At 49.0% G+C, this 26,099-nt stretch overlaps 1 protein-coding gene across 3 annotated transcripts in view; it reads left to right on the forward strand.

The window, feature by feature from the left end:
- GMDS (GDP-mannose 4,6-dehydratase) overlaps positions 1-26,099 on the forward strand; it is a 435,953-nt gene that overhangs the window by 11,708 nt on the left and 398,146 nt on the right. Inside the window, exon 1 of one of the 3 annotated variants that reach the window (XM_070778495.1) lies at positions 16,638-16,685. The exons of the other annotated variants lie outside the window; for them this stretch is intronic. Coding sequence (XP_070634596.1) covers positions 16,653-16,685 — 33 coding nt within the window. The 5' untranslated portion in view covers positions 16,638-16,652. Of the gene's footprint in view, positions 1-16,637; positions 16,686-26,099 lie in introns of those variants that run through there. 3 annotated transcript variants of the gene reach the window in all.

Raw genomic sequence — 26,099 nt, forward strand, 5'->3', positions numbered from 1 at the left:
GTGAAGTTTAAGAGGGTATAAAGTATCAGGGGAAAGTGCACCACCGTGATGACAGCAGTCGGAGCCCGATCTCACCGCTTGCTTTCGTCGTTCTGTTTCTGAATCGCTTCCCTGCCTTTCAGCAAACCTTACTGCCTAGACTGGGACAGGCTCTCGCAGCAGCTCTGGACTCCCGCTGATCTTCCGTAGGAGTCAGCGAGGGTGGGTAGGGCCGTTCCGGGGTGAGGGACCCCATCTTAAGGTTCCTCACCCCACGGCCCATGCGACGCCTCCTTGCCTGTGCTACAGCCGTCACAGACTCTGCTTGTAGATTTTGGCTTACACGTTAAGTCGTTTGTATGGTTTTCTGTTTTCAGTGAGATTATGTAATTTAGGGGAATACGTGCGAGTAGGATCAGAGTTCGTTAATTTTGACGTGTTAAAGGCAAAACCTTGACTCACTGTTACGTCTTGAAGATCGCGCTTTCAGAGACTCAGACACATTCAGAGACGTGTCCGTACCTTTGGTGTCGGGACTGTTGCTCTGGGTATGCTTTTCAGTTTATTTTTGTTAATGGTATGTTCCACGAGAGGACTTTATTAACTTGATTCATTAACATTTAAATTCAATTATAACACATAGCAATGCCAGGAGTTGGTTTTATTTTTATTCTTACACACAGTTTTCATCTATAAATCTAACTCTTATATCCCATGGTGGTCTCCTGCAGCTCTGACGAATTCTGTCCGAGTTTGGAGCCTGCATCCTGGCCCCTCTGTAGAGCAGACTCTCACTTCCCAGGTTTTCTATTTTTCTGCCCAGGAGCCCGGGTTCTGCACCCAAGGCCAGTCCCAAGGAAAGACAAGCTTGTGTGCAGCAGGGCACGCACCAGGATGGCTCCTCACACTGGGAAGGTGGTGGTGGAGGGCCCACCTGGCCGAGGTCCCACCTGGCCGAGGACCACCAGGCCGAGGGCCCACCTGGCCAAGGACCAGCAGCCTGAGGGCCCACCAGGTCAAGGGCCCACCTGGGCGAGGACCACCAGGCACTGTCAGGATTTCTCCTGGATTTTCTTGAGACTGGCTGTGTGGAGACATGGTGAACTGTTGAAAAGTCTTGGCTGCCAACCTGGGTCACCTTTTACAAAAGGTCCTGGCTTGATTATCTGTTTTTTCTCTCCCTCCTGTAGTTTTCTCCCTCCCCCATTTCTTCTCCTTACAGTCGTCTTTTCCGACACATACCCACACACACCCACACACACCCACACACACCCACACACACCCACACACACACCCTCTTCTTCAGCAGAGGCCTTAAGGCCTGCAGTGAGAGCAGCTTATCATGAGGGACAGAGGTCACCTGCCCGAGAACGCAGTGCTGTAGGGGCAGGACTCTGGCCCCCTGATTGCCTTGTGGGTGGTGACTGTGCCCAGAGAGCTGAGAAAGCAAACAGTGGGTTCTTATTTAAACAGTCCTGGAAGGGGCAGTCAGGATGTGTGCAGGTCTTGGTCTGGGTGGAAGGGGCGCTGGCCTCCGTCCACCCCGCTCCTGTCTCCTCTAAGCGTTTCCTTATTCTGCCCTCCTGGCGCTTTGCAGTCACTCCCTTCTGGTCTCCAGCTTAGTGTGTGATTACAGGTGTTCTGCTACTCCCTTTCTGCTGTGATATTGATCTTTAGTGTGGGTCTGTAGCAAACACAGGGATCCAGATGCAGACGGGGAAGTCGGAGGGCTGCTGATGAGTCAGCATTGCCAGGAGTGGCCCAGAGGGGCTGCCTGCATGTGCGTGGGCCCGGGGCAAGGCGGTTTAGAAGGAGCCCCCGGGGATGTGCGAGCAAAGGCTCCGGTCCAGTTTTGGGACTTTGCAACTCAGGCTTTCCCCTCTGGGAACCTTGGAGTCTTAATCTATTGAATGAGGATAATTCACCCTTAATTGCAGGGTTGTTGGTCCGTAGGCTAGTTTACGGTAAGTGGTGTGGCATTTGTAATCTGAAACACTTTAAAATACACACACATTAAAGTATATCAAGTATCCAAAATTAAAACCATACATACTTGAGGTTATTGAAGCATTATCAGGTGGGGAGGATAGAAGTTAAAGTATGTCAACGTGCTGTCGTCTCGGAGGTGAGTAAAGTCAGCACCTGCTTTCCCCTGCAGGATGTGAAAGCATGTTGCAAAAGTGAATCCCTTAACTTCTGGCGAGACAGACTTTTGGTCCAGGAAACGGTTATAAATGCAAGTGCTCAGTGGCCCCTGAGCTCCGATCTGCTGCCGGGCCTCCATCCTGCCTTTCCTGGGGGACAGGGTTTCCGTCCCATCACTTTCCTCTGTCCCTGGGGGAGCGGGGACTGGAGGTGGTTTGGGCACAGAAGGCTGGGGTTTGTTTTGTCCTTTATCACTTTCCTTTGACCTCCCAGCTTCCAGAGGGGTTTCTGGGCATCTTGGTTTTCAGACGAGTTCTTTGTGACCCTTCAGCTTTCTTTTCCTCTTGTTTCCTGAGATTCTCGTTACAACTCTCAGATGGTTTTTAGAAAGGGGTGAGTGCCTTGCCAAGCTTGGGATGGAGTGCCTGTCTTGCCCGCAGGAGGGTGTGAGGCCCTCAGGCCATGCCCACGGCCCCTGTGGTGCTATCAGTGCCAGCCATTTCTTAGCTCCTCTGCGTCTGCTTTCTGTCAGTGTTTCTTTCAGACGCAGCTGGAATAATTCCAGAGCCTAAATGAATTTGATTAAAACCCGGCCTGGCTTTTTGCTCTCTGAAGCATAGCCCATCTTGTCTTCTTTCGGAGGACGGTTGTTTCCTGATGGCACACCCGCAAGAAGGGCTCCCTCACACAGACTGTGTGCACAGGGCCCCGTGGGGCTGGGAAGGTCAGAGAGGGGTGAGAGGGTGAGAAAGAACCACCTTGCCTGCAAGGTGGTTACTTGTATTAAAATGCCTGGAGCTCAGTTACTCACATCAAAGCCATTATACTTATAATTTAGGTAGTACTAGGATTATCATCGGAGAAGGCAATGGCACCCCACTCCAGTACTCTTGCCTGGAAAATCCCATGGACGGAGGAGCCTGGTAGGCTACAGTCCATGGGGTTGCTAAGAGTCAGGTACGACTGAGCGACTTCACTTTGACTTTTCACTTTCGTGCATTGGAGAAGGAAATGGCAACCCACTCCAGTATTCTTGCCTGGAGAATCCCGGGGACAGAGGAGCCTAGTGGGCTGCCGTCTATGGGGTCGCACAGAGTTGGACATGACTGAAGCGACTTAGCAGCAGCAGCAGCAGGATTATCATTAATAACAGCAGCTAAAACACCCAGTGCTTGTATGTGTCCAGCCCCGTGTGTGCTCGGGTATTTGCATGTTCAATCCCCACAAGGGTACCACCACTTTTCAAGCCATTTACGAAATTATTACAAGCACAGGGGTATTTACTGTTTAAAACGGGGTTGGGGGCCTTTTTATCCACCTTATACCTCAGTAAAATACTTGAGTTCAAGAGCAAGTTGGTGAAATTATATATATCTCCTTTAAAATTAAACAGCAAACCACAAATATAAACCTTCACCTCATATTAAAATATTTTATCTGATACGCTATTATATTTTATTACGTAAATGTCATATTGTATTGTAGCGACATTAGAGTATATTAAAAATATCCCGCAGTCCTGTATCCCAGGAAGGCCCTTGTAGCCGCCCCCCAGCTCTCCTGCCTCGGGGAGGGATGGGGAGCAAAGACCCCAGAGAGGAGAGCAGGCTGGGGGTGGGCGGTGCAGGGTTCCCGCGGTGGGAAAGGAAGAGAGGAGAGCAGGCTGATGGGGGTCAGGGCTCCTAGAGGTGGAGTTGGGGTGGTTGGTGGGGAAGGAAGAGAGGAGGGTGGGCGGCGGGATGTCGCGGGGCTCGGGAGGCTTAAGCAGATTCCAGGACATCATGGCCCGGGCTGCAGGGAGACCGGCCTGAGGCCCGACCCCCCTCCTGCCCCCCACCCCGTGAGGACAGAGGGCAGCCCCGGGCCTCTCCCTCCTCAGGACACACACCTCCCTCTGCAGGGACCACTGCCACATGGCCCCGTCACAGTGGCCGGGACTGAACCACGGGCTCCGGCCCCAGGGGCATGGTGGGTGGCAGGAGGGCTCCCCCCGCCCAGTGGTGACGGCTGAGTTCAGGTCCTTTAAAGTGGACGTGGTGGGTGGGGGTCCTGGCAGGTGGGCGGCTGCTGGAGGACAGTCAGGTGTGCAGTGCAAGCGTGTGGTGTGTGGTGGGAAGGGGTCGCCTGATCCTGGCGGTTCTGTTTATTTGTAGAGATCACACTTCGCTGTGTGAGGATTGACAGCAGCAGGTCTCAGGGAGGCAGGGTTTTTTAGTTTTTGTAACTGTCCTTGGATGGTAGACCTTTCTGACTAAATCCTCAATCTTTCTCTATAGAAAAGTGCAATAAGTGTGTGCACACGTATATCTACATGCTCAAACACACTCGCTCACACACACAGAGCCCTCTGTGTATCACAGAGGCCTGAGGGTCTCCTGAAACACATGCGTGTTCCTCTGATTAAGTTATAGTTAGTTTCAGGCAAACCATTCAGCACCATAGTAATCCAGGTCTGTGTCCCAACCACTGATGCCGAAGAAGCTGAAGGTGACTGGTTCTGTGAAGACCTACAAGACCTTCTAGAACTAACACCAACAAAAGATCCTTTCCATCATAGGGGATTGCGATGCAAAAGCAGAGTAACAAGCAAGTTTGGCCTGGAGTACAAAATGAAGCAGGGCAAAGTCTAACGGTTTTGCCGAGAACGCAGTGGTCATAGCAAGCACCCTCTTCCAATAACACAAGAGCCAACTGTACACATGGGCATCACCAGATGGTCAATACTGGAATCAGATTGATTATATTATTTGTAGCCAAAGATGGAAAAGCTATATAGTCAGCAAAAGCGAGTTCTGGAGCTGACTGTGGCTCAGATCATGAGCTGCTTACTGCAAAATTCAGGCTTTAATTGAAGAAAGCAGAGAAAACCACTAGGCCATTCAGGTACGATCTAAATCAAGTTCCTTATGATTATACAGTGGAGGTGGCAAATAGATTCAAGGGATTAGATCTGGTAGACAGAGTGCTTGGAGAACTATGGACAGAAGTCCATAACATTGTACAGGAGTGACCAAAACTCTCCAAGAAGAAATGCAGGAAGGCAAAGTGGCTGTCAGAGGAACTTTATGGACAGCAGTTACTAGTTTGCAGCAAAGTTCATTTCATGTGTAGCGCTGTATTTTTCCATGACCCCACCCCCCGCCCCATCCCAGTTTTTAACAGTAAACTCTGTGCACAGTATCATAGCTGTATTTAGCATCGTATTTACCTGTAAATGATTATCTTACAAAATGCTGTGCTATCAATATTGTATTTATCAACTTAATAATAGTTAGTACAATCAGATATCTGTCCGTATTCCGACTGCCCCAGTTGTCTCCTAGCTGTTTTTAATAATTCGTTTATTTGTACCAAATGACTGGCTGTTTCCCTGCGTGGTGCTCTTTCTTTCATTCCTCCGTGTCCCGTCTTCACATGTTCAGGTTTACAGATGTGATCAAGTTTATTCTTGGTCTGGGGGTGGGTGAGGGCAGGAGTCGCTCCCATCTGGTCCTGTGTGCTCCCATCAGGAGGAGCACACGGTCTTGTTTTTCTTCTTATAACGTCGGTAGACACTGAGGGTCATCATCAAGGTTCATTTTTTCATTAGAGGCTGCAAAGTGGTGATAATTGAATTCTGTAATTCCTTCTTCACTGATTAGCTGAAATGCTTCCTGAAAGAGAAGCTTGCAAGTACTTGGTTACCCTGAGGTACAGGAGATTCACGGCGAATCATCCATTCTTCTTCTTCTATCAGTTCTTACTGACTTGGTCTGTAGCATCCTGTAAGGGCCAACTTTTTTGGCTGTTTATGAACTCATGGAATTAAATCTTCTTCTCGGTCTGTTGACGCTCCCGTGGCCTCGTCTGTGGCCTGGAGAACCTTCCGTTCGGCCTCCATGTCCCTCAGGGCCAACCTTGGTGATCCCGGCTTCCTTTGCTCTCTAGGGGGATGGGACAGTCCCTGTGTGTTTCTGCTCCAAATCTGGTATCAGTTATTTTTCCAAGGAGCTCAGGGGCAGGTTTATTTTAATTTTGAAAGTCTTAAACTAAGAAATGAGCAGCCTCTACTGTGTTTCTGCTGCGGCTGAGGCAGTGGTTTTGGTGGAAGGTCCGCAGCATCGGGAGCTTCCTGCCCGCCCTCGGTCTGCGGTTGCGCGGTGTGTCGGGCGTGATGGGGCTGCGTCCGTGTTTGCCAGATTGTCGTGCAATCTAGTTGTACTCGACTAGCTCCATGAGTGGTGACGGTTTGGTCCTTCTCCACCTTGAGGGGTCCTGGCCACCCTCATCTGTGTGCCTGGCGCCTCCCACCTCCAGGGGCTCCTCCGTCATCCCCTGCAGTCCCATGCTCACCGTCCTCCACTTCGGGCGGGCCAGGCCTGCGCCTTGGGGTATGCCTGCAGCCGCTCCATGGGGAGGCAGCCCCTGGCCTCTGCTGGCCGCCTCTGAGCAGCTGGCCCCAGGCCTGCCCTTCCGGACCTGGGTGGGGTTCACGGTGCGGTTTACCTGTGCCCCAGCCCGTCCCCGCCACGAGAATAGAATCGCCTTCTGCACCTTTGTGACAAAGTTGATTTGTATTTTATTTGCTCTCTTTTCAAAGTGAGTTCAGGTGAGAATCTTATTGAATTTCCACAGCTGCTCTTTCGAGCCTGGCGGGCCTGCATTGTTCTCATTTTAGGAATGAAGGGAGTGGAAGGCAGACGGCCACCCGGCCTCCGTCCCTGTGTGACCGCAGAGTGACGGGTGGCAGAGTCAGGACTCAGCTGCAGAGGTGTCCGCGGGGCTCCCCGTGCACGAGTCAGGTATCCCTGGGTTAGGATGTCTCCGGAGCTTTCCTGAGAGCTGTTTGCTCCCTGAGGTCGAGCTTTTGCTTTGCATCAGAGTTTTATAATTTCCAGTACATACTGCAAACAGGAATTTATAGGGAGAGCCTGTGCTCCCTTCAGTGAGTTAAAAAATACGGGAAATAAGGTTCAGTGGGGAGTATTTTTTGTCTTCCTGACCCTGAGGTTCTTAAGTCACCTGGAGAGGGAGTGACCTTGGAGAAGAACACACAGAAGAAATGATAGGAAAAGATGATGCTTTTCTGTTAAAAAAGTAAGCAGTGTTTTTTTTTAAACCAAGATAACTATTTAGAAAATAACTTCTGTTTTAACTTTCTAGGAAGATAATAGTTTGCCCCTTTGAGGTCAGAGTCCGTGTCAGGCTACACAAGTGTGAGAGTTTTCTTGAGGTCATTGTCAAGTAGTAAACTCAGTTTTTTGAGTTCTTTAAAAAGTTCGCGGAACTTTGGTATACCAACAAAGGGGACCGCTAAGAGGAGACGTGTTCTCAGGTGCTTTCTAATGCAGCGGCTACCAAAGGTGTTTTTCCAGCAGTTACACTCTATATCAGTTTTATAGGAACACGAGTTCTGGGCTGTGCAACTTTCAGAGAGTTTGGATGTTTACGGTTTAGCTCTGTAAGGAGTATCCTGTAACTTGCATTATGTTCTAACAGTTGTTGTGATAGCCTTGAACTTTTGTCCCTTTGATTTTCCCCTTTCTTTTCCTGTCATGCACACCCTTTGGAATCACAGTCCTGCAAATGCCCTGCTGCTCGGTGTTGGGTCTTAGTTTGGGGAAGTTCCAAGCCGCCAGTGTGCTCTCCTGCTTGTCTCTTTAAGTCATCGTGGAAGAGCTGCTTGAGCCCAGCTTTTCCAAGTAGAGAATAACATCCACGTCACTTCAGGAGTGAGTGAGTTGAGGTGTTGCTGTTTTATAATTGAATCCAGATGTTTAAAAAAGTTCATGTCAGAGGTAGTATAACTTTTCTTTATCACATCACAAAATATCACATCTAGTTGTCTTTTTAATCAATTCAATTACAGTGAAATTTAACACAGATTCTAAATGAAAAACAAGGAAGTACTAGAAAATTCTCCACACAATTCTGCCATATTTATTTAATTGAATGAACTATAATTCAGAAGGGATGGGTTAAATTGTCAATTGTTGAAAGTTTAATGAAATTTTTGGTGATTGAACTGGGCTAAGTGATAGGAAAGTTGCTTATGTATTATGGCTTACAAAAGCTTACCTGACAGATTAGAAGTCTTGTTTCCAAATGGAATACATATTTATGGGGACTTAAAATTCTGCAGTAATTTTATAGATTCTTTATCATTAATGTTTTCTGATCCTGTAGCATAGAAGATTTTAAGAATACTAACATGAAAAAAAATTATTATTATTTTGCCTATAGGGCCTTTGGGAGTTTAAAAAAATTGCCTACTGCTTTTTTAAAAATTAATTATTTTTTTACTTTACAATATTGTATTGGTTTACAATACATGGACATGAATCCGCCACAGGTGTACACGTGTTCCCCATCCTGAACCCCCCTCTCACCTCCCTCCCCATACCATCCCTCTGGGTCATCCCAGTGCACCAGCCCTGAGCATCCTGTATCATGCATCGAACCTGTACTGATGATTCGTTTCACATGTGATAATTTACATGTTTGAATGCCATTCTCCCATATCATCCCGCCCTCGCCCTCTCCCGCAGAGTCCAAAAGACTGTTCTATATATCTGTGTCTCTTTTGCTGTCTCGCATACAGGATTATCGTTACCATCTTTATAAATTCCATATATATGCATTAGTATACTATATTGGTGTTTTTCTTTCTGGCTTACTTCACTCTGTATAATAAGCTCCAGTTCCATCCACCTCATTAGAACTGATTCAAATGCATTCTAAGTGAGTAATAGTCCATTGTGTATATGTACCACAGCTTTCTTATTCATTCATCTGCTGATGGACATCTAGGTTGCTTCCAGGTCTTGGCTATTATAAACAGGGCTGTGATGAACATTGGGGTACACGTGTCTCTTTCAATTCTGGTTTCCTCAGTGTGTATGCTCAGCAGTGGGATTGCTGGGTTGTATGGCAGTTCTCTTTCCAGTTTTTTAAGGAATCTCCACACTGTTCTCCATAGTGGCTGTACTAGTTTGCATTCCCACCAACAGTGTAAGAGGGTTCCCTTTTCTCCACACCCTCTCCAGCATTTATTGCTTGTAGACTTTTGGATAGCAGCCATTCTGACTGGCGTGAAATGGTACCTCACTGTGGTTTTGATTTGCATTTCTCTGATAATGAGTGATGTTGAGCATCTTTTCATGTGTTTGTTAGCCATCTGTATGTCTTCTTTGGAGAAATGTCTGTTTAGTTCTTTGGGCCACTTTTTGATTGGGTCATTTATTTTTCTGGAATTGAGCTGCAGGAGTTGCTTGTATATTTTTGAGGTTAATTCTTTGTCAGTTGCTTCATTTGCTATTATTTTCTCCTGTTCTGAAGGCTGTCTTTTCACCTTGCTTATAGTTTCCTTCATTGTGCAGAAGCTTTTAATTTTAATTAGGTCCCATTTGTTTATTTTTGCTTTTATTTCCAATATTCTGGGAGGTGGGTCATAGAGGATCCTGCTGTGGTTTATGTTGGAGAGTGTTTTGCCTATGTTTTCCTCTAGGAGTTTTATAGTTTCTGGTCTTACATTTAGATCTTTAATCCATTTTGAGTTTATTTTTGTGTATGGTGTTAGAAAGTGATCTAGTTTCATTCTTTTACAAGTGGTTGACCAGTTTTCCCAGCACCACTTGTTAAAGAGATTGTCTTTTCTCCATTGGATATTCTTGCCTCCTTTGTCAAAGATAAGGTGTCCATAGGTGTGTGGATTTATCTCTGGGCTTTCTATTTTGTTCCATCGATCTCTATTTCTGTCTTTGTGCCAGTACCATACTGTCTTGATGACTGTGGCTCTATAGTAGAGGCTGAGTCAGGCAGGTTGATTCCTCCACTTCCATTCTTCTTTCTCAAGATTGCTTTGGCTTTTTGAGTTTTTTTTAATTTCTATACAAATTGTGAAATTATTTGTTCTAGTTCTCTGAAAAACACCACTGGTAGCTTGATAGGGATTGTATTGAATCTATAGATTGCTTTGGATAGTATACTCATTTTCAGTATATTGATTCTTCCAATCCATGAACACGGTATATTTCTCCATCTATTTGTGTCATCTTTGATTTCTTTCACCAGTGTTTTATAGTTTTCTATATATATGTCTTTTGTTTCTTAGGCAGATTTATTCCTATTTGATTCTTTTCATTGCAGTGGTAAATGGAATTGTTTCCTTACTTTCTCTTTCTGTTTTCTCACTGTTTCTCAGTTTCTCAGTGTATAGGAATGCAAGGGATTGATTTTATATCCTGCAACTTTACTATATTCATTGACTAGCTCTAGTAATTTTCTGGTTGAGTCTTTAGGGTTTTCTTCATGACCCAGATAATCACAATTGTGTGATCACTGTGTGATCACTGACCTAGAGCCAGACATCCTGGAATGTGAAGTCAAGTGGGCCTTAGAAAGCATCAGTATGAACAAAGCTAGTGGAGGTGATGGAATTCCAGTTGAACTATTCCAAATCCTGAAAGATGATGCTGTGAAAGTGCTGCACTCAATATGCCAGCAAATTTGGAAAACTCAGCAGTGGCCACAGGACTGGAAAAGGTCAGTTTTCATTCCAATCCCAAAGAAAGGCAATGCCAAAGAATGCTCAAACTACTGCACAATTGTACTTATCTCACACACTAGTAAAGTAATGCTTAAAATTCTCCAAGCCAGGCTTCAGCAATATGTGAACCATGAACTTCCTGATGTTCAAGCTGGTTTTAGAAAAGGCAGAGGAACCAGAGATCAAATTGCCAACATCCGCCGGATCATAGAAAAAGCAAGAGAGTTCCAGAAAAACATCTATTTCTGCTTTATTGACTATACCAAAGCCTTTGACTGTGTGGATCACAATAAACTGTGGAAAATTCTGAAAGAGATGGGAATACCAGACCACCTGACTTGCCTCTTGAGAAACCTATATGCAGGTCAGGAAGTAATGGTTAGAACTGGACATGGAACAACAGACTGGTTCCAAATAGGAAAAGGAGTACATCAAGGCTGTATATTGTCACACTGTTTATTTAACTTATATGCAGAGTACATCATGAGAAACGCTGGACTAGAAGAAACACAAGCTGGAATCAAGATTGCCGGGAGAAATATCAATAACCTCAGATATGCAGATGACACCACCCTTATGGCAGAAAGTGAAGAGGAACTAAAAAGCCTCTTGATAAAAGTGAAAGTGGAGAGTGAAAAAGTTGGCTTAAAGCTCAACATTCAGAAAACGAAGATCATGGCATCTGGTCCCATCACTTCATGGGAAATAGATGGGGAAACAGTGGAAACAGTGTCAGACTTTATTTTTCTGGGCTCCAAAATCACTACAGATGGTGACTGCAGCCATGAAATTAAAAGATGCTTACTCCTTGGAAGGAAGGTTATGACCAACCTAGATAGCATATTCAAAAGCAGAGACATTACTTTGCCAACAAAGGTCCGTCTAGTCAAGGCTATGGTTTTTCCTATGGTCATGTATGGATGTGAGAGTTGAATGTGAAGAAGGCTGAGCGCCGAAGAATTGATGCTTTTGAACTGTGGTGTTGGAGAAGACTTTTGAGAGTCCCTTGGACTGCAAGGAGATCCAACCAGTCCATTCTGAAGATCAGCCCTGGGATTTCTTTGGAAGGAATGATGCTGAAGTTGAAACTCCAGTACTTTGGCCACCTCATGCGAAGAGTTGACTCATTGGAAAAGACTCTGATGCTGGGAGGGATTGGGGGCAGGAGGAGAAGGGTATGACAGAGGATGAGATGTCTGGATGGCATCACTGACTCGATAGACGTGGGTCTCAGTGAACTCTGGGAGTTGGTGATGGACAGGGAGGCCTGGCGTGCTGCGGTTCATGGGGTCGTAAAGAGTCGGACACGACTGAGCGACTGATCTGATCTGATCTGAATGATGTAGAGGATCATGTTATCTGCAAACAGTGAGAGTTTTACTTCTTCTTTTCCAATCTGGATTCCTTTTATTTCTTTTTCTGCTCTGATTGCTGTGGCCAAAACTTCCAAAACTATGTTGAATAGTAGTGGTGAGAGTGAGCTCCCTTGTCTTGTCCTGACTTTAGGGGAAATGCTTTCAATTTGTCACCATTGAGGATAATGTTTGCTGTGGATTTGTCATATATAGCTTTTATTATGTTGAGGTATGTTCCTTCTATTTCTGCTTTCTGGAGGGTTTTTATCATAAATGGATGTTGAATTTTGTCAAAGGCTTTCTCTGCATCTATTGAGATAATCATATCAAAAATCCTTAACAAAATTCTAGCAAACAGAATCCAGTAACACATTTAAAAGATCATCCATCATGACCAAGTGGGCTTTATCCCAGGGATGCAAGGATTCTTCAATATCTGCAAATCAGTCAATGCCTACTGCTTTTCTGAGGGAGGAACTTCAGAAAGGAGCGTTGTTGGAGAGCAGCACAGATAGCACTGTCTTATCTGGTCTTATCTAAAGTTTCAAAGGCAAGTTAGAGGATTACAGGAGAAAGAGCCATTGAGAATGCCATCAGAACACACTCTGAGTGCTCAGAAGTCCTTTGAAAAACAGATACCTGCGGGGAGAAATAAGATTACTTTAATTACTTATTCAACAAAAGTTTGGTGACCCAGAGCTGAGATGGGCTGGCAGGCAGAGGAGGCCAGGCCTTGGGGTTCAGCGCCCGCGTGGGGTCTGATGCGGCACCCACACCTGTCCCCCGGCCCCGGTGTCGTGTGGGGCAGGCGGATGTGACCTCGAGGAGACAGCGAGGCCGCTATGGGAGGGTGGCTGGGTGGGAGGAAGTCCCCACGGGCTCGGAGATGAGCCTCATGCTGAGAGAGAGTATGGGGCTGGAGAGGAGCTTTCTGCCTGACTTTGTCTCTTCAGAGTAAGACACCCTTGCCCAGAAGGAAGCCCCCAGCAACCTCATCTATGTCTTGGGGTCGTTGCTGACCCTCGAGTGCTCCTCTGACCCGCCCACGGCCCACTTGCACTGGGAGGGCTGGGGAAACCCACCTGGGACTGCGTGAACCCCGGTGGTGAGTGCACTGCAGGCCATGTGTCCTCGGGCCCGGGTGTGCCAGCCCAGTCCCGCCAGCTCCCCGAGGTGGGCCAGCCCCTGCCTCGCCTTCCCACAGTGCCACCTAGGAAGAGAGATGTGTTTCTGAACCATCCTAGGCACATTTGTTACTTAGAATAGAAACTCTAAATTGATCAACATTCAGTAGCTAGAAAACTCCATTTATGTGACGCCCCCTGCTCCTCTGCCGTGTGGGACAGGGAGTCTTTCCACTCTTCTGCACACAGCACTGTGTACCCCGTGCGTGCCCGGGCTGTCTTGTTTAGACGGAATCAGCTCGGTTCTCGGTCCTGCGGGTGAGAAGTGGGTTCCGTGGGTGCTCACCGCCCATGGCACTTGTGCTCAGCTGGCCACCCACTTGGGAGCCCTCGTTTCACCAAAGCGGCTTGAGATCAGTCTTCAGTCTCCTGTTAGCCATTGTGATAAATCATGAGCTAAGATTCCCAAGATAGATTTCCCCTTAATTTAAGGCTTAGTCTGTCTGTCTGTTTGTTTCTAGGACCACTTGCCTGATTTTCAGCGTGTTTTTTAGTAAATGCTCATGTTGGATAATGCTAAACTTAAGGACAATAAGCTGTGGACATCCTTCTCCAGTTCAGTTCTTCAGCTGAAAGTGAAGAGTGAAAGTTGCTCAGTCCTGTCCTACTCTTTGCAACTCCCTGGACTATACAGTCCATGGAATTTTCCAGGCCAGAAGAGTGGGTAGCCTATCCCTTCTCCAGGGGATCTTCCTGACCCAGGAATCAAACCAGGGTCTCCTGCATTGTAGGCAGATTCTTTACCAACTGAGCTATCAGGGAAGCCCATGTGTGTGTGTTAAAGCTCCATCACACTTCAGGATTTGAGCATGGATTTTGTTTTCTCACTTGGCACCTGTGAAGTCCCAGAGGGCAGGTGCAAGCCTGCGTGTTGGGGAGAAGGTTCTGGACGGGGCGGTGCTGTGTAGGACTGCGTCCCCCAGAGGGGAGGGCACTGAGAAGTCAGCCCTGAGCTGAGGGACCCTCTGGAAGGGAACGTTGGGAGTACCAGAGGTGTTAATTCTGGGTTGTGTGTGGGGCCCCCAGAGCTCTTACCTTCTAGATTTTGACAGAAGAAAAACCATGTCACACACTAATACTGAATCTTGCCATCATTTAAAATAAAGGACAGTCCGCAGCAGAGTGCTCAGGAGGTCACCTCGAGAGCAGAGGTCCCAGGAGAAGTGTTGAGCAGGGTTTCTCTGACCTTATCCCAAACCCTTCTTTCTGTGCAGCGGCCCGGGGAACACTCACTCAGGGACCCTCCGTAACAGGGATGGCAGCTTCGGAGTGGCGGGGGGGTGTGTGGAGCCGAGCGTGGGGTCTTTTCAGCCACGTCCCCGCTGTGCCCACACGGGCCTGCAGGCTATGCCTGTGCCCGCTGAGATTAGGGCCTGTGAACCTGAGGCGTTCCCATCTTCCCTTCCATCAGGGATGGGGACGGTTAGCGGTGTCCAGACGGCGGTTTCAGAGCTTTCCCAATGCAGTCCACTCTGCAGGCCTTAGGATTCGGTGATTTAACAAAATCGTGCCAGTTTTACTTGAAGAAAATGGTTAAAAAAAAAAAAAAAAGAAAAAGGTCTTTCTAAAATTCTGCACTCTCAAATTACGTCTTGGGCATGCTATTTTCTAAAGTGCTTTCCCTTCCCCTGGGAGTTTCAGCAGCACCGAGCCCGTCTACTGTCTGAGTGTTTTGAGTAATCACATGGCCAGTTCCCTGGGAGCATTTAAGATGCACGGACTAAGCAGTTGTTTGAGGCCCAGTGAGTGTTGAGGGACGTGAGTGCGCATCCCGTGTTAAGGGCACATGTATACACACACGTGCTTTACTTCTTGGTTCCCAGGATGCTGTTTTAGAGAAATGATCTCAGTTTTTCTGGCCCAGAGGAATTCACATGAGTAACCCCATAGTCCTTCAGAAAACTGCTCTGGCAGGCTCGTCTCGCAGTCTTCCCAGGATAACCTTCACATGAGAAGCCTTCCAGGGCAGAAGAGCAGGGGTCTACTATAAGAACCCTGTTTGCTTTTATTTACTGGTGGGTGCAAGTTGCTCTTGTGGGTGGTATCCATTCCTTCAGCAAATATTTGTTGACCATCTTCTATGAACAAAACGCTTCTAGGAACAATGTAGATAGATGAGCTACTGGACAATTCGGATCTGATACAGACTTGCTGAGTTTTACTGCAGTCCCAAGCCTGTCATAAAACCTAGTGTTTTGTTTTCATTGTGACACAGACAGCCAGTTAGCTGACTGCCATTCTTCTCTTCTTACGAACACAATTCCTGTGTTATTTGGATCAACTGTGTGCTTAGTTAAAAGACAGCACTTTCCAGCTTGCACAGCAGACACTCTGACCCTACTGAATTCTGGCTGAGTGTGAGTGGAAATGCTGTGTTGGCCAGCAGGAAGGGATGTGTAAGAGGCACTGGGAAAAGTGCCCCCTTGACCGTTACCTTCCTCTTTCCTACACCTGGTATGTGGATGTGATGTCTGGAGCTCCAGCAGCAGTTCTGGATGATGAGGTAGCCTTGAAGACGGAAGCCAGAAGGACGGGAGGCGCCTGGGTCCCTGATTATTACTGAGCTAGTGATGAACAGCTATACCATCTCTGGACTGACTACCGCCATACTCTTTTTATGTGACGTGTGTTAGGGTTTAACTTACATGCAGCTGCAGTTAATTATTTTGAGTAACTTAGGTTTCCATGCTCATCGTCAGCTTCAGTGGCATGACCGCGAACACCACACTGAGCGGCCACAGGGGCTTCAGCAGTGCGCTTGTCCTGCCTTGTGGCACCTGGAAGCAATCATTCCAGATTGCAAGTAAGGAAATCCTCAGATTAAGGAATATTAATTGCACTGGTCCTGAACAAGTATGCCTGGAAAACTTTCCACGGAGGTTCTCAGAGCGCTCCCCACATCAGCAGGTCTGGCATCAAGTGGGTGTTTGTGGTCACCAGGCCTCGCCTCGGCGCTCTGAATGAAGCTCTGGAGGGAGGTCCGGCTGTCTGAGATTTGACACGTGGCTCAGATGCAGACGGTGGTCTGAGATCGCGGCTTTGTGACCTGCATCTTGTCACTCAGACAGACAGACGGGCACATGCAGCTGAGGCTGGGGGCGGCTGGGTCTGGAGTTGCTGGTGCGGCTGTTTGGGTCCTGCTCGCATTGTGTTCCCTTGCTTACCGAGGAGCTGGCAGAGGAGCCCGTAAGGAGACGCAGAGATCAGTGCAGCCGGGCTTCTGATGTCTGCCAGAGTTGCCCCGAGGCACGCCTGGCCCCGCCAGCTGTGGTGAGAACCCAGAGCCACCTGGTGGCAGAGGAAACAGCAGTTTGTTTGAATGGGGACATCTGATTTCACATTTGGATATCTGTACTTTTTATTATGTTCTCTGTTCTATTATCAGACTATTTCAATGAAAAATGGACAGACTGCTTGGGAAAAAACTGTATGTGAAAACTGACACATGATGAAACAGAGCACATGTGTGGCAGTGTGACTACGGGGAAATTGACGGTATGATCAAAGCCCTTCTCTCTCTACACGTGCGGAAGCCCTGCAAAGCAAGCAAAGACCCTGGCGCTGTGGACAGAACAGTGAAAAGGAGGCGGCCGGGCAGGATCTGGGGAGCAGAGTGCCGGGGGCCTGGGGAGCAGGTATCGAGGCCCCTCTCCTACCTTCAGCCTCCTCATTTGCAGGGTGGAGATAACTGGGAAAAGCAAGTGAGGAAAAGTATGTTCAAGTGTGGAGAGCAATACACGTCAGATAGTAAATAGTCAATACATATCAGTCATTACTATCTTCCTTTGTAAAACTTTTCACATAAAAAGCCAGTGTTGAAAAGTGGAAGTCGCTCTTTGCAACCCCATGGACTGCACAGTCCATGGAATTCTCCAGGCCAGAATACTGGAGTGGGTAGCCTATCCCTTCTCCAGCAGATCTTCCCGACCCAGGAATCGAACCGGGGTCTCCTGCTTTGCAGATGATTCTTTACCAGTTGAGCTGAGCTGCCCGGGAAGCCTCTGTAAAACTTTTCACACAAAAAAAACCAGTGTTAGGTAAAGCTTTGTCAAAACACACGTACTATACATGGACTTTTGTTTTGGAAACTGGTGGTCTTGGCTTTTGGCCTTGAAGTAGCTGTAGGAGAGGGCAGATGACAGCACCGGCCGCACACTGGGCCTAGGGGGAGGGCTGTGGCCAAGCTGCGGACCCAAGGGCCCTGCCACCATGTGCAGCAGAGTAGCGACAGATGGCGTGGCGGCCCCTGGTCTTCTGCCCCAGTCCCAGACCGTCAGCACAGACATCCCCCCGCCTGCCTACAGTCGGGCTGGCTGTGGCTCTGCTACAGGAGCCCCACACGAGGCACGTTGGGCACCACTGGAGCAAAGCTGGCCCAGGCCCCAGCCTCATCACTGCGTGAAGCAGCTTCCTTTCTGGACGCGTGTCACCAACTAAGGACGTTTGAATGCCAGGCTCTTCAGAGGCATCTCAGCCTCACCTCAACCCCTGCCCCACCGCCCCCTTGAAGAAGAGTGTTAAGTACTGGTACATTTTGGTCCATTCTAATTTCATCTTACTGATTATTTTTATTTGTTCAAAGCGGATTAGTTTCCCTAACAAGTTGCACAGCCATTTAAGGTTGTTCATTTCTTGTCGTGTTGTGAAGGTGTCTGCTCAGCCCCCAGCCTTCCATCCTTGGCCCAGAAGGGTGCCAGAGGCCGTCTGTCAAAGTGTGCCACCGGGGAAGCCAGCACCGGAGGCCACTGTCGCCGTGTGTGACTTGGGCACGTGGTTAGTTGTCGTGTAGTCGCTAAGTCGTGTCCAACTCTTTGTGACCCCATGGCCTGCAGCACACCAGGCTCCTCTGTCCTCCACTATCTCCTGGAGTTTACACAAACTCATGTCCATCGAGTCAGTGATGCCATCCAACCATCTCATCCTCTGTTGTCCCCTTCTCCTCCCGCCGCCCTCAATGTTTCCCAGCATCAGGGCCTTTTCCAATGAGTAGGCTCTCCACATCAGGTGGCCAAAGTATTGGAGCTTCAGCTTCAGCATCAGTCCTTCCAATGTATGTTCAGGACTGATTTCCTTTAGGATTGACTGGTTTGATCTCCTTGCAGTCCAAGGGACTCTGAAGAGTCTTCTCCAGCACCACAGTTCAAAAGCATCAATTCTTTGGTGCTCAGCCTTCTTCACTGTCCAACTCTCACACCCATACATGACTACTGGAAAAACCATAGCTTGGAATATGCAGACCTTTGCTGGCAAAGTGATGTCTCTGCTTTTTAATATGCCGTCTAGGTTTGGAATAGGTTTCCTTCCAAGGAGCAAGCGTCTTTTAATTTCATGGCTGCAATTGCTGTCCACAGTGATTTCAGAACCCAAGAAAATAAAATCTGTCACTGCTTCCACTTTTTCCCTGTCTATTTGCTATGAAGTGATGGGACTAGATGCCATGATATTAGTTTTTTGAATGTTGAGTTTAAAGCCAGCTTTTTCACTCTCGTCAAGAAGGTCTTTAGTTCTTCTTCACTTTCTGCCTTTAGAGTAGTGTCATCTGCATATCTAAGGTTGTTAATATTTCTCCCAGCAATCTTGATTCCAGCTTGTGTTTCATCTAGCCCAATTTCACCTGATGTACTCTGCATGTAAGTGAACAAACACAAAACATTCATTTTAGAGTCAACGACTTCCCCTAAACCACTACAGAAAACGTGGGAGGGACGTTTTAAAAGTCATCTTAAAAAAGTCCTGACACGTGAAACAGAAACTGCAGCCTAACGCCACAGCGGCACACACGGGGCTTGCACGCTGGGGCTGCTGCGCTGTGTCTGAGAAACTTGGCGTTTCGTCTGCGAGTAAGTCAATAACAGGAACTCAGTCATAAATGCCCTGGTTTCCTGCCGCTGTGGCCCCCCAGAGCCCCCTTGGGCTGGCAGGAGCTCGCGTTTAAATAGCAGCCGGCAGCGTGGCCTGACAGGGAGGCTGCATTATTTCTAAATTGGGGAACTGTTCCTCAGAAATCTCTTTTCTTACATATTCTTTTCCAATTTTACCATCATTTTTCATTTCAAAATTGAATAAATGTCTTCAAAGTGACAGGAGAGCCTACACTGAATCAATAAATGTTGCTCCTTCCAGCCCCCCCAACCCAGTGGCCTCAAAGAACTTGAGCACATAAGCATCAGCGTTTTATTAATTGGACAGGCCTTCAAAAATGAGGAAAAGTAATTTGTGTTGGCAGTTTGATTAACAGGCTACCCACGAACACGCATTCCTGTAAAACTAACAAGTATGAACCATTCAAGACACACCAAGCAGAGCTCTGAGGAGCCTTTCAGGTGGAGAGGCAGCAGGGTGCTCGTGGCTCGGGGCGCCCCCCGCCCCCCGGGCCGTTGCTGGTGTCGCAGGCTGAATTTCCGCAGAGCCTGGCAAGTGGAAAAGGACTGCTGCTCTGGGCCTGGGGCCTGGGGCCCTCCTTCCTCTGCTCCTCTGCTGCAGACACTGTCCACTATGGTCAGAGTGAGGGGCGTCAGGTCAGGAGCAGTGTGCTCTGTGGAGATAACCTAGCAGCCGTGGCGCCAGGTTAGATCGGATCCCACCCCTGGGCCTCCCTTCCTTTGCCGGCATGCGGGTCATGGCCCAGCCTCGGGCAGAGCCTGTGGGCCGTCCGGACGGCTCCCCTCACCTGGTGTCATCGATCGGCTCCATGCCTATGCGGGCAGCCAGCCCCTCCTCCCGGTCCCAGGGCACAGAGAGAAGTGCAGCGTCCGGAAAAGCCTTTGAGGCGACACCAGACCTTCAGGCACACTGGTGTCGGAGGATTTTATCTGTCGAAGAGAGTTAAAAACACAGTAAATTAGACTAAACGTGTATACCACTGTGACAAAAAGTGAGCAGTACTGGATGATGCAGTCTGTTATATGGTGAAATAGGAAATTGCGTTTTTAAATATTTCACTATTGAAGTTGCATTTTGAGTGAACAGACTGTTAGAAGTTAGAGGCTCAGCTTCATGAACCAGGGCTCGGAGCTGTCTCGGGTGCGGTGGCCGCGCTCGCCTGCTCCGAACGCCGGCTCCTCTCTTCCGGTCCTGGTGAGGCCTGGGCGTGCGGGTGTGATGTCACTGGTCAGTCTCCCTGGACTCTGGTGCCCGTGCTCCAGACGCCAGGATGTGCCCGCGGCTTGCTTTTGCTCCAGCTTGTAGAAGTCTGATGTGGTGCAGAAGTTAACGACGTTTCTCACCTTTCCCGGTTTCCCAGTCCTAACTTTCTGATTCTGTGAAAAGCCTCATCTCTGGGAAAGATAAATACCCTTGCTCGGTTCTGTCTGCAGCTCACTTTTCTTCATCGCTCAGTTCCCTCCTCCTTTCTTTCTGATCCAGGGGTCTCTGGGGCATGATTAGAAATTATTGATGTAACCTTGGACCTCGCAGTCATTGGGAGTCCTAGCTCTCACACGGTGGAGAAGGGAAGCAAGCAGATTGAAAGCTGTGTCACTGAAGGAGAAGCAAGCACAGTGGTTTAGCAGGACCCACAGAGCCTCTCGGCATTTTGGACATACCTCGTTTCCTAACAGGCTGCTTTTCCTGCTGTGAGATGGCAGTGATGGGATAGCAGCTGACAGGGAGGCCTCTTCCCGAGGAGACGGTGGTCTTAGAGCCCGTGTACTTGTGCATGTGGGTGCTCCTGTGTCCACGCCCCTGGTCGTCACGGGAGGTGCCCCCTGCCTTCCTCCCCCACCAGCCCTTGGTGGTCCGGCCCAGGGGCCGCGGGGCTGGGGACAGTGTCCTTGAGTGACCCAGCTGGGATCTGAGCCCTGACCTGCTCCTCAGGCTCACGTCCCGCTAACGCCCTTGCTGCTCCCTGGTAGTGATTTCTTCCAGAAGTGGCTGAAGGGCTGCACTTAGATCTGCCTTTGGCCCTGCAGCCCGAGCGGTCGGGAGGCCTGGCTTCCTGAGGGCGCCTCCCTCTGTCAGCTGCCCCCGCTGCGGCCCCCCGCTCGCAGGCCCAAGCTCTTCGCGGCAGCCGGGCCCCGGGGAGCTCTGAACCTGGAGCCGTGTTACCCGGCCGGGGAGTGAGGCCCTCCGACTGCACTGAGGCAGGCGGCGTCTGAGCCCCCCGAAGCTGCTCACGCGAAGCAGACTCTGCAGCCGGGGCTCCCCATGAAGGTGCATGGTGCAGAGCAAGGCAGCCTCTGACGGGAAGTGTGGTCAGTTTTATAGGCCTGGCCATCGACATTGTCGGGGTGAGCCGCTTTCTCAGGACCACACAGGGAGGGGAGAAACGGCTGGCCAAGGGGCCTCCGCCTTCCTGCCGAATTCTTTTCCTAAAACTGTCTACCTTCCTCAGGAAACGAGTCTTTTAATAGCAGCCTTGCCTCCGCCGAGAACCTGGCCTGGAGGATGGACAGAGCCACCCTTGGGGAGCTTCTCTCCACTCCGCGTCTCCAAGGGGCGAGACGTGTGGCCTTCCCTCCTGGGACGGGCCAGGGGCGCAGGGCGCCCTCGTGGGGGTCTGGGACCGCTCCCGGGGAGCCGGCCGTGGCCGCAGCACTGTGGAGCGGGTGGGCTGGCTGCTCGTGGTTCCTGGTGCTGAGCTTTGTGCGTCTCCGTTGGCGAGACTGCTGAAGCTCCCGGGTACTGCTGCTGCTGGAAGTGGGTCCATCTCCCCACCCGCTTCCTGGGCGAAGGGCTCGTTGTCCCTGGCTCCGTGGCAGGCATCCACGTACAGCCAAGTTCTGTATAATCCTCTCCTCCACCACCACCAGGGTTGTCTAATGCCCTCTGCCTCCCAGGCCTTTCTATTTTAAGATGAAGGTGTTGCTTTTATAAAAGTTTGAGCACCCGAGGCATCTCTTTGGGACCTCTTTTGGCGTCAAGCAGAGTCATAAAGACTGCCATTCTGTAATTTTCCTCTCGTCGGCAGATTGGACCTCATTGACTTTTTTTCTGTGTTTTTTTACCCACGTCTCTGACCACCTGTTGCCGCCTTGCTGGAGGTGAAGACTGTGTCCTGTTAGGAGTTCTGTTTGCTCTGTTCTGAGCTGCCCAGACTCAGGCAAGAGGTCAGCAGAGCCTGGGCAGGCCTCTGCGTGAGCTGTCGTGTCTTTGAACTTGTTTTGAATTTGGCACCTAGTGTAGGCGTCAAGCGCTGTTGAAAAGACCTGGGAACAATGAGAGACTGCAGTGGTGAGCCGTCAGCAGTGGGTCCTGCGCTGGCAATGGCCGCGTTTATCAGGCGCTTCTCTGTGGGGCTGCACCGTGCGGCCGGCACTCCCGGTGCTGGGCGTGTGGGCTCCCTGTGGTCTCGGCACCAGCAGGAGAGCCGAGGCGAGTCCAGCGTGGGCCCGTGCCGGCCCCCAGGTGTTTCTCGGTGCAGTGAGGGCAGCAAGCCACCAGGTGGCTCAAGTCCGTAGCACTCTGGTCCTTGATGCCTCCCCTGCATCTTCCAGTTGGTTTCACTTCAGATACCAGTTCAGAGAAACCGTCCCGAGAGTTAATTTAACACCATCTTAGACTCTTGCAGCAGCAGATTACCTTCTTGAATTGTGTCATTCATTAGTATTTACAAGACTTTGGACCCATATACTGTGTTTTGCTTAGATTTATAAAAAGCTTGAACATTTATTTCCGTTTTTGGCTGAAGTGAGGGCCCCCCCCCCCATTGTTGATTTAGAATGTTGTAATAATTTATGTGTTTATTTTGACATATACATTCCGTAGTTACAAGTGAAATGAATAGATATAAAAATTTAGACTGTCATACATGGTTTATATGGTTTTAGTTTATGCTTCTGTTCTTTGAGAAATGAAGAGACACACAGTACCTAAACAACGAGCACAAAATTTTTGTGGACTTATTATTTCTCACGAAGAATTTAAAAACCTACCTTATTCCATGAGAAGGACGTCACTGTGTAGCTTCCCACTAACATTAGACAAGAAGCATTAAAATGCCAAAGTATTTCCTTTGTTTTAGGAATACGTGCAGTAAAGTAGTAAAGTTCAAATTAACCCTTGGGAGACTTGCTTATTTTTTTAGCAGATCATGACATAGCGTCTTAATTTTGGTTTATTTTTCAACCACAGATTTTCTGGAATTAGGATTTTTTTTCTGATACACTTAAGGCATCCTAGAAAATAAAACAGTTATCCAAAAATTTAATGTTCAGTTTCCTATTTATGTGGGTCTTTTTCTTTTTGCTTCAGTGTTTTTGGACAGAGTCCTTAGGTATTGTCACTTCTCTTGCTGCTGCTAAGTCGCTTCAGTCGTGTCCGACTCTGTGCGACCCCATGGATGGCAGCCCACCAGGCTCCGCCGTCCCTGGGACTCTCCAGGCAAGAACACGAGTGGGTTGCCATTTCCTTCTCCAATGCATGAAAGTGAGAAGTGAAAGTGAAGTCGCTCAGTCGTGTCCGACTCTAGCGACCCCGTGGACTGCAGCCCACCAGGCCCCTCCGTCCTGGGACTCCCCAGGCAGGAGCACTGGAGTGGGCGCCCTCGCCTTCTCCGTCACCTCTCCTACATAGTGGGAAAAGGGAAGAGAAGGTGAAAGTCAAATCAGGTTCCGCTCCCCCCAGCCTTTGTACTAATTTCAGTTAAAAATAAATTTTAAAAAGCATGTTTTAAAATTACCATGGGTTTATATACCCTTGTTTTAATAATTTCATGTAAGTATAATTACCTCAGAAAGGAAACCAGAGTCTTTACTGCTATTATTAAAGGTTAAGTTCTCGTGTCCTTTTTCGTGAAGCCGAGGCTGATAACTGCAGCGCCTGGCCCCGCCGCCGTCTGAGGGGCTGGGCCTCTGCCCCCCGGCAGGCGGACTCGCCCCTCTGCACGCAGGTAGCCGTGTGGCCGCCAGGAGTCTTCAACAGCAAGTCTTTGTTAAGGGATTCATCTCTGTTAAGGCCATTGATGAGATTTTAAAACTGCTGTTCCTGCGTGTGAAGAGTGTGGACAGCGTGGTGTGGGTGCTGCCCCACCCCCATGATCGGGAAAATAAAGCAACAGAAAAGTGTGTGTGTGTGTAGCACTGTTTAATTCCACTTATCTTTAATTTAACTTGGTGGCTTGGTATAAAATGGAATCATTTGTTGTGACGATAAAGCAAGTTGATGAGGAAGTAACATTGCTAGAAAGTGGCTGAAGATATAATTGAGTTTCATAATACTTCAGGGGGAGAAAGCAATGGCACCCCACTCCAGCACTCTTGCCTGGAAAATCCCATGGATGGAGGAGCCTGGTAGGCTGCAGTCCATCCGGTCGCTGAGAGTCGACTCATGTGTAGAGCTTTCCAGGTGGCTCATCGGGGGTTCGATCCCGGGGTCGGGAAGACCCTTGGGAGAAGGGAAAGGCTAACCACTCCAGTGTTCTGGCCTGGAGAGTCCCATGGACAGAGGAGCCTGGCGGGCTGCAGTCCATGGGGTTGCAAAGAGTTGGGCACAACTGAGTGGCTGAGCACGTGCTTTTAGATGTGATGTTTGTCTGTTGGGTTTAAACAGTTTTATGTGTGTGTATCTTTAAAAAATATCGCATAACGAATTGACCTTATGAGTCAAGAAGCACGCTTCCCAAACTTTTTCATGTTCTTTATAAGGTTTTTTTTTTAAGTTTTCACTGTGAATATTTTAATAATCCCATTTCCTCCTACTTTGAAATTGTTTTAAATTAGTTTTATTTTGTATGTTGCTTCAAAAATCACAGTGAATTTAAAAATTGAGCTCTGGCATGTGCAGAGCACAAAAGTGCATTGATCTGCCGGTGCCTCCCCTCACGCACATTGTCCAGACTGATGGCAGAGCTGAGATTAAGTCAGGATTTCCTGAGGCATGGGAAACTACCTAGCTTGACTTGCGTTGTGCTGAATTGAGAAAGACAGGTAATATTTATATGCCTTTTTAGAAAATAGCCCTTTCACTAAGCTTCCACTCTTTCAGGGGTCCATGTGGCCATTTCATGTATAGTTGACGCCTGTACAATCTTAGAATGAAATTCATGGATAACATATCTTAACGGCACACATTATGTTTTTTTAAGTCCATATAATGTTTTCATTATAACCAAGAAAAGGAAGGGGAAGTAGTTTGTGAGGAAAGTCTGTTCCGTGTGTACACGTGAGGCGCTGCTGCACGGGACACAGCATGGGGCCCCTGGACACCTGCCCCGGCGTGCCTCGCGGGTGTGTGCCGTGACGGCCGCGGTGTGCAATGTGACGGCCCTGGTGTGCGTCCTATGTGACAGCCGCGGCATGCGCCGTGACGGCCCCAGTGTGCGTCCTGACGTGACGGCCGCGGTGTGCGCCGTGACGGCCCCAGTGTGCGTCCTGTCGTGACGGCCGCGGCGTGCGCCGTGACGGCCCCAGTGTGCGTCCTGACGTGACGGCCGCGGCGTGCGCCGTGACGGCCCCAGTGTGCGTCCTATGTGACAGCCGCGGCGTGCGCCGTGACGGCCCCAGTGTGCGTCCTGACGTGACGGCCGCGGTGTGCGCCGTGACGGCCCTGGTGTGCGTCCTATGTGACAGCCGCGGCATGCGCCGTGACGGCCCCAGTGTGCGTCCTGACGTGACGGCCGCGGCGTGCGCCGTGACGGCCCCAGTGTGCGTCCTGACGTGACGGCCGCGGCAATCCAGCAAACACTACCACCATGCTGTTGGTGTCACTGTTTTTGAATTAATTAAATTTAATTTGGTTAAATTTGCCATAAAGTAGCAGTTTTCCTCAACATACTTTGTAGTGCCGGCTTGGTGCCTATGCAGAAACCAGGTAGGTTCTGTACTGAGACAATCATAAGCATTTCTTTCCTTTTCTTCTCTGCACAGGAATACCCAGCAGGACCTCTGAAGGCCTGGAGGGTCGCAGGACAGGCTTTGGCGTGCGGGCGGTCCTGGCGTCCCGCTCTCCACCCCGAGGCCGGCCGCATTCCCC

Source organism: Bos indicus, chromosome 23 (genome assembly GCF_029378745.1).
Source record: "Bos indicus isolate NIAB-ARS_2022 breed Sahiwal x Tharparkar chromosome 23, NIAB-ARS_B.indTharparkar_mat_pri_1.0, whole genome shotgun sequence".
NCBI classification, from domain to species: domain Eukaryota; kingdom Metazoa; phylum Chordata; class Mammalia; order Artiodactyla; family Bovidae; genus Bos; species Bos indicus.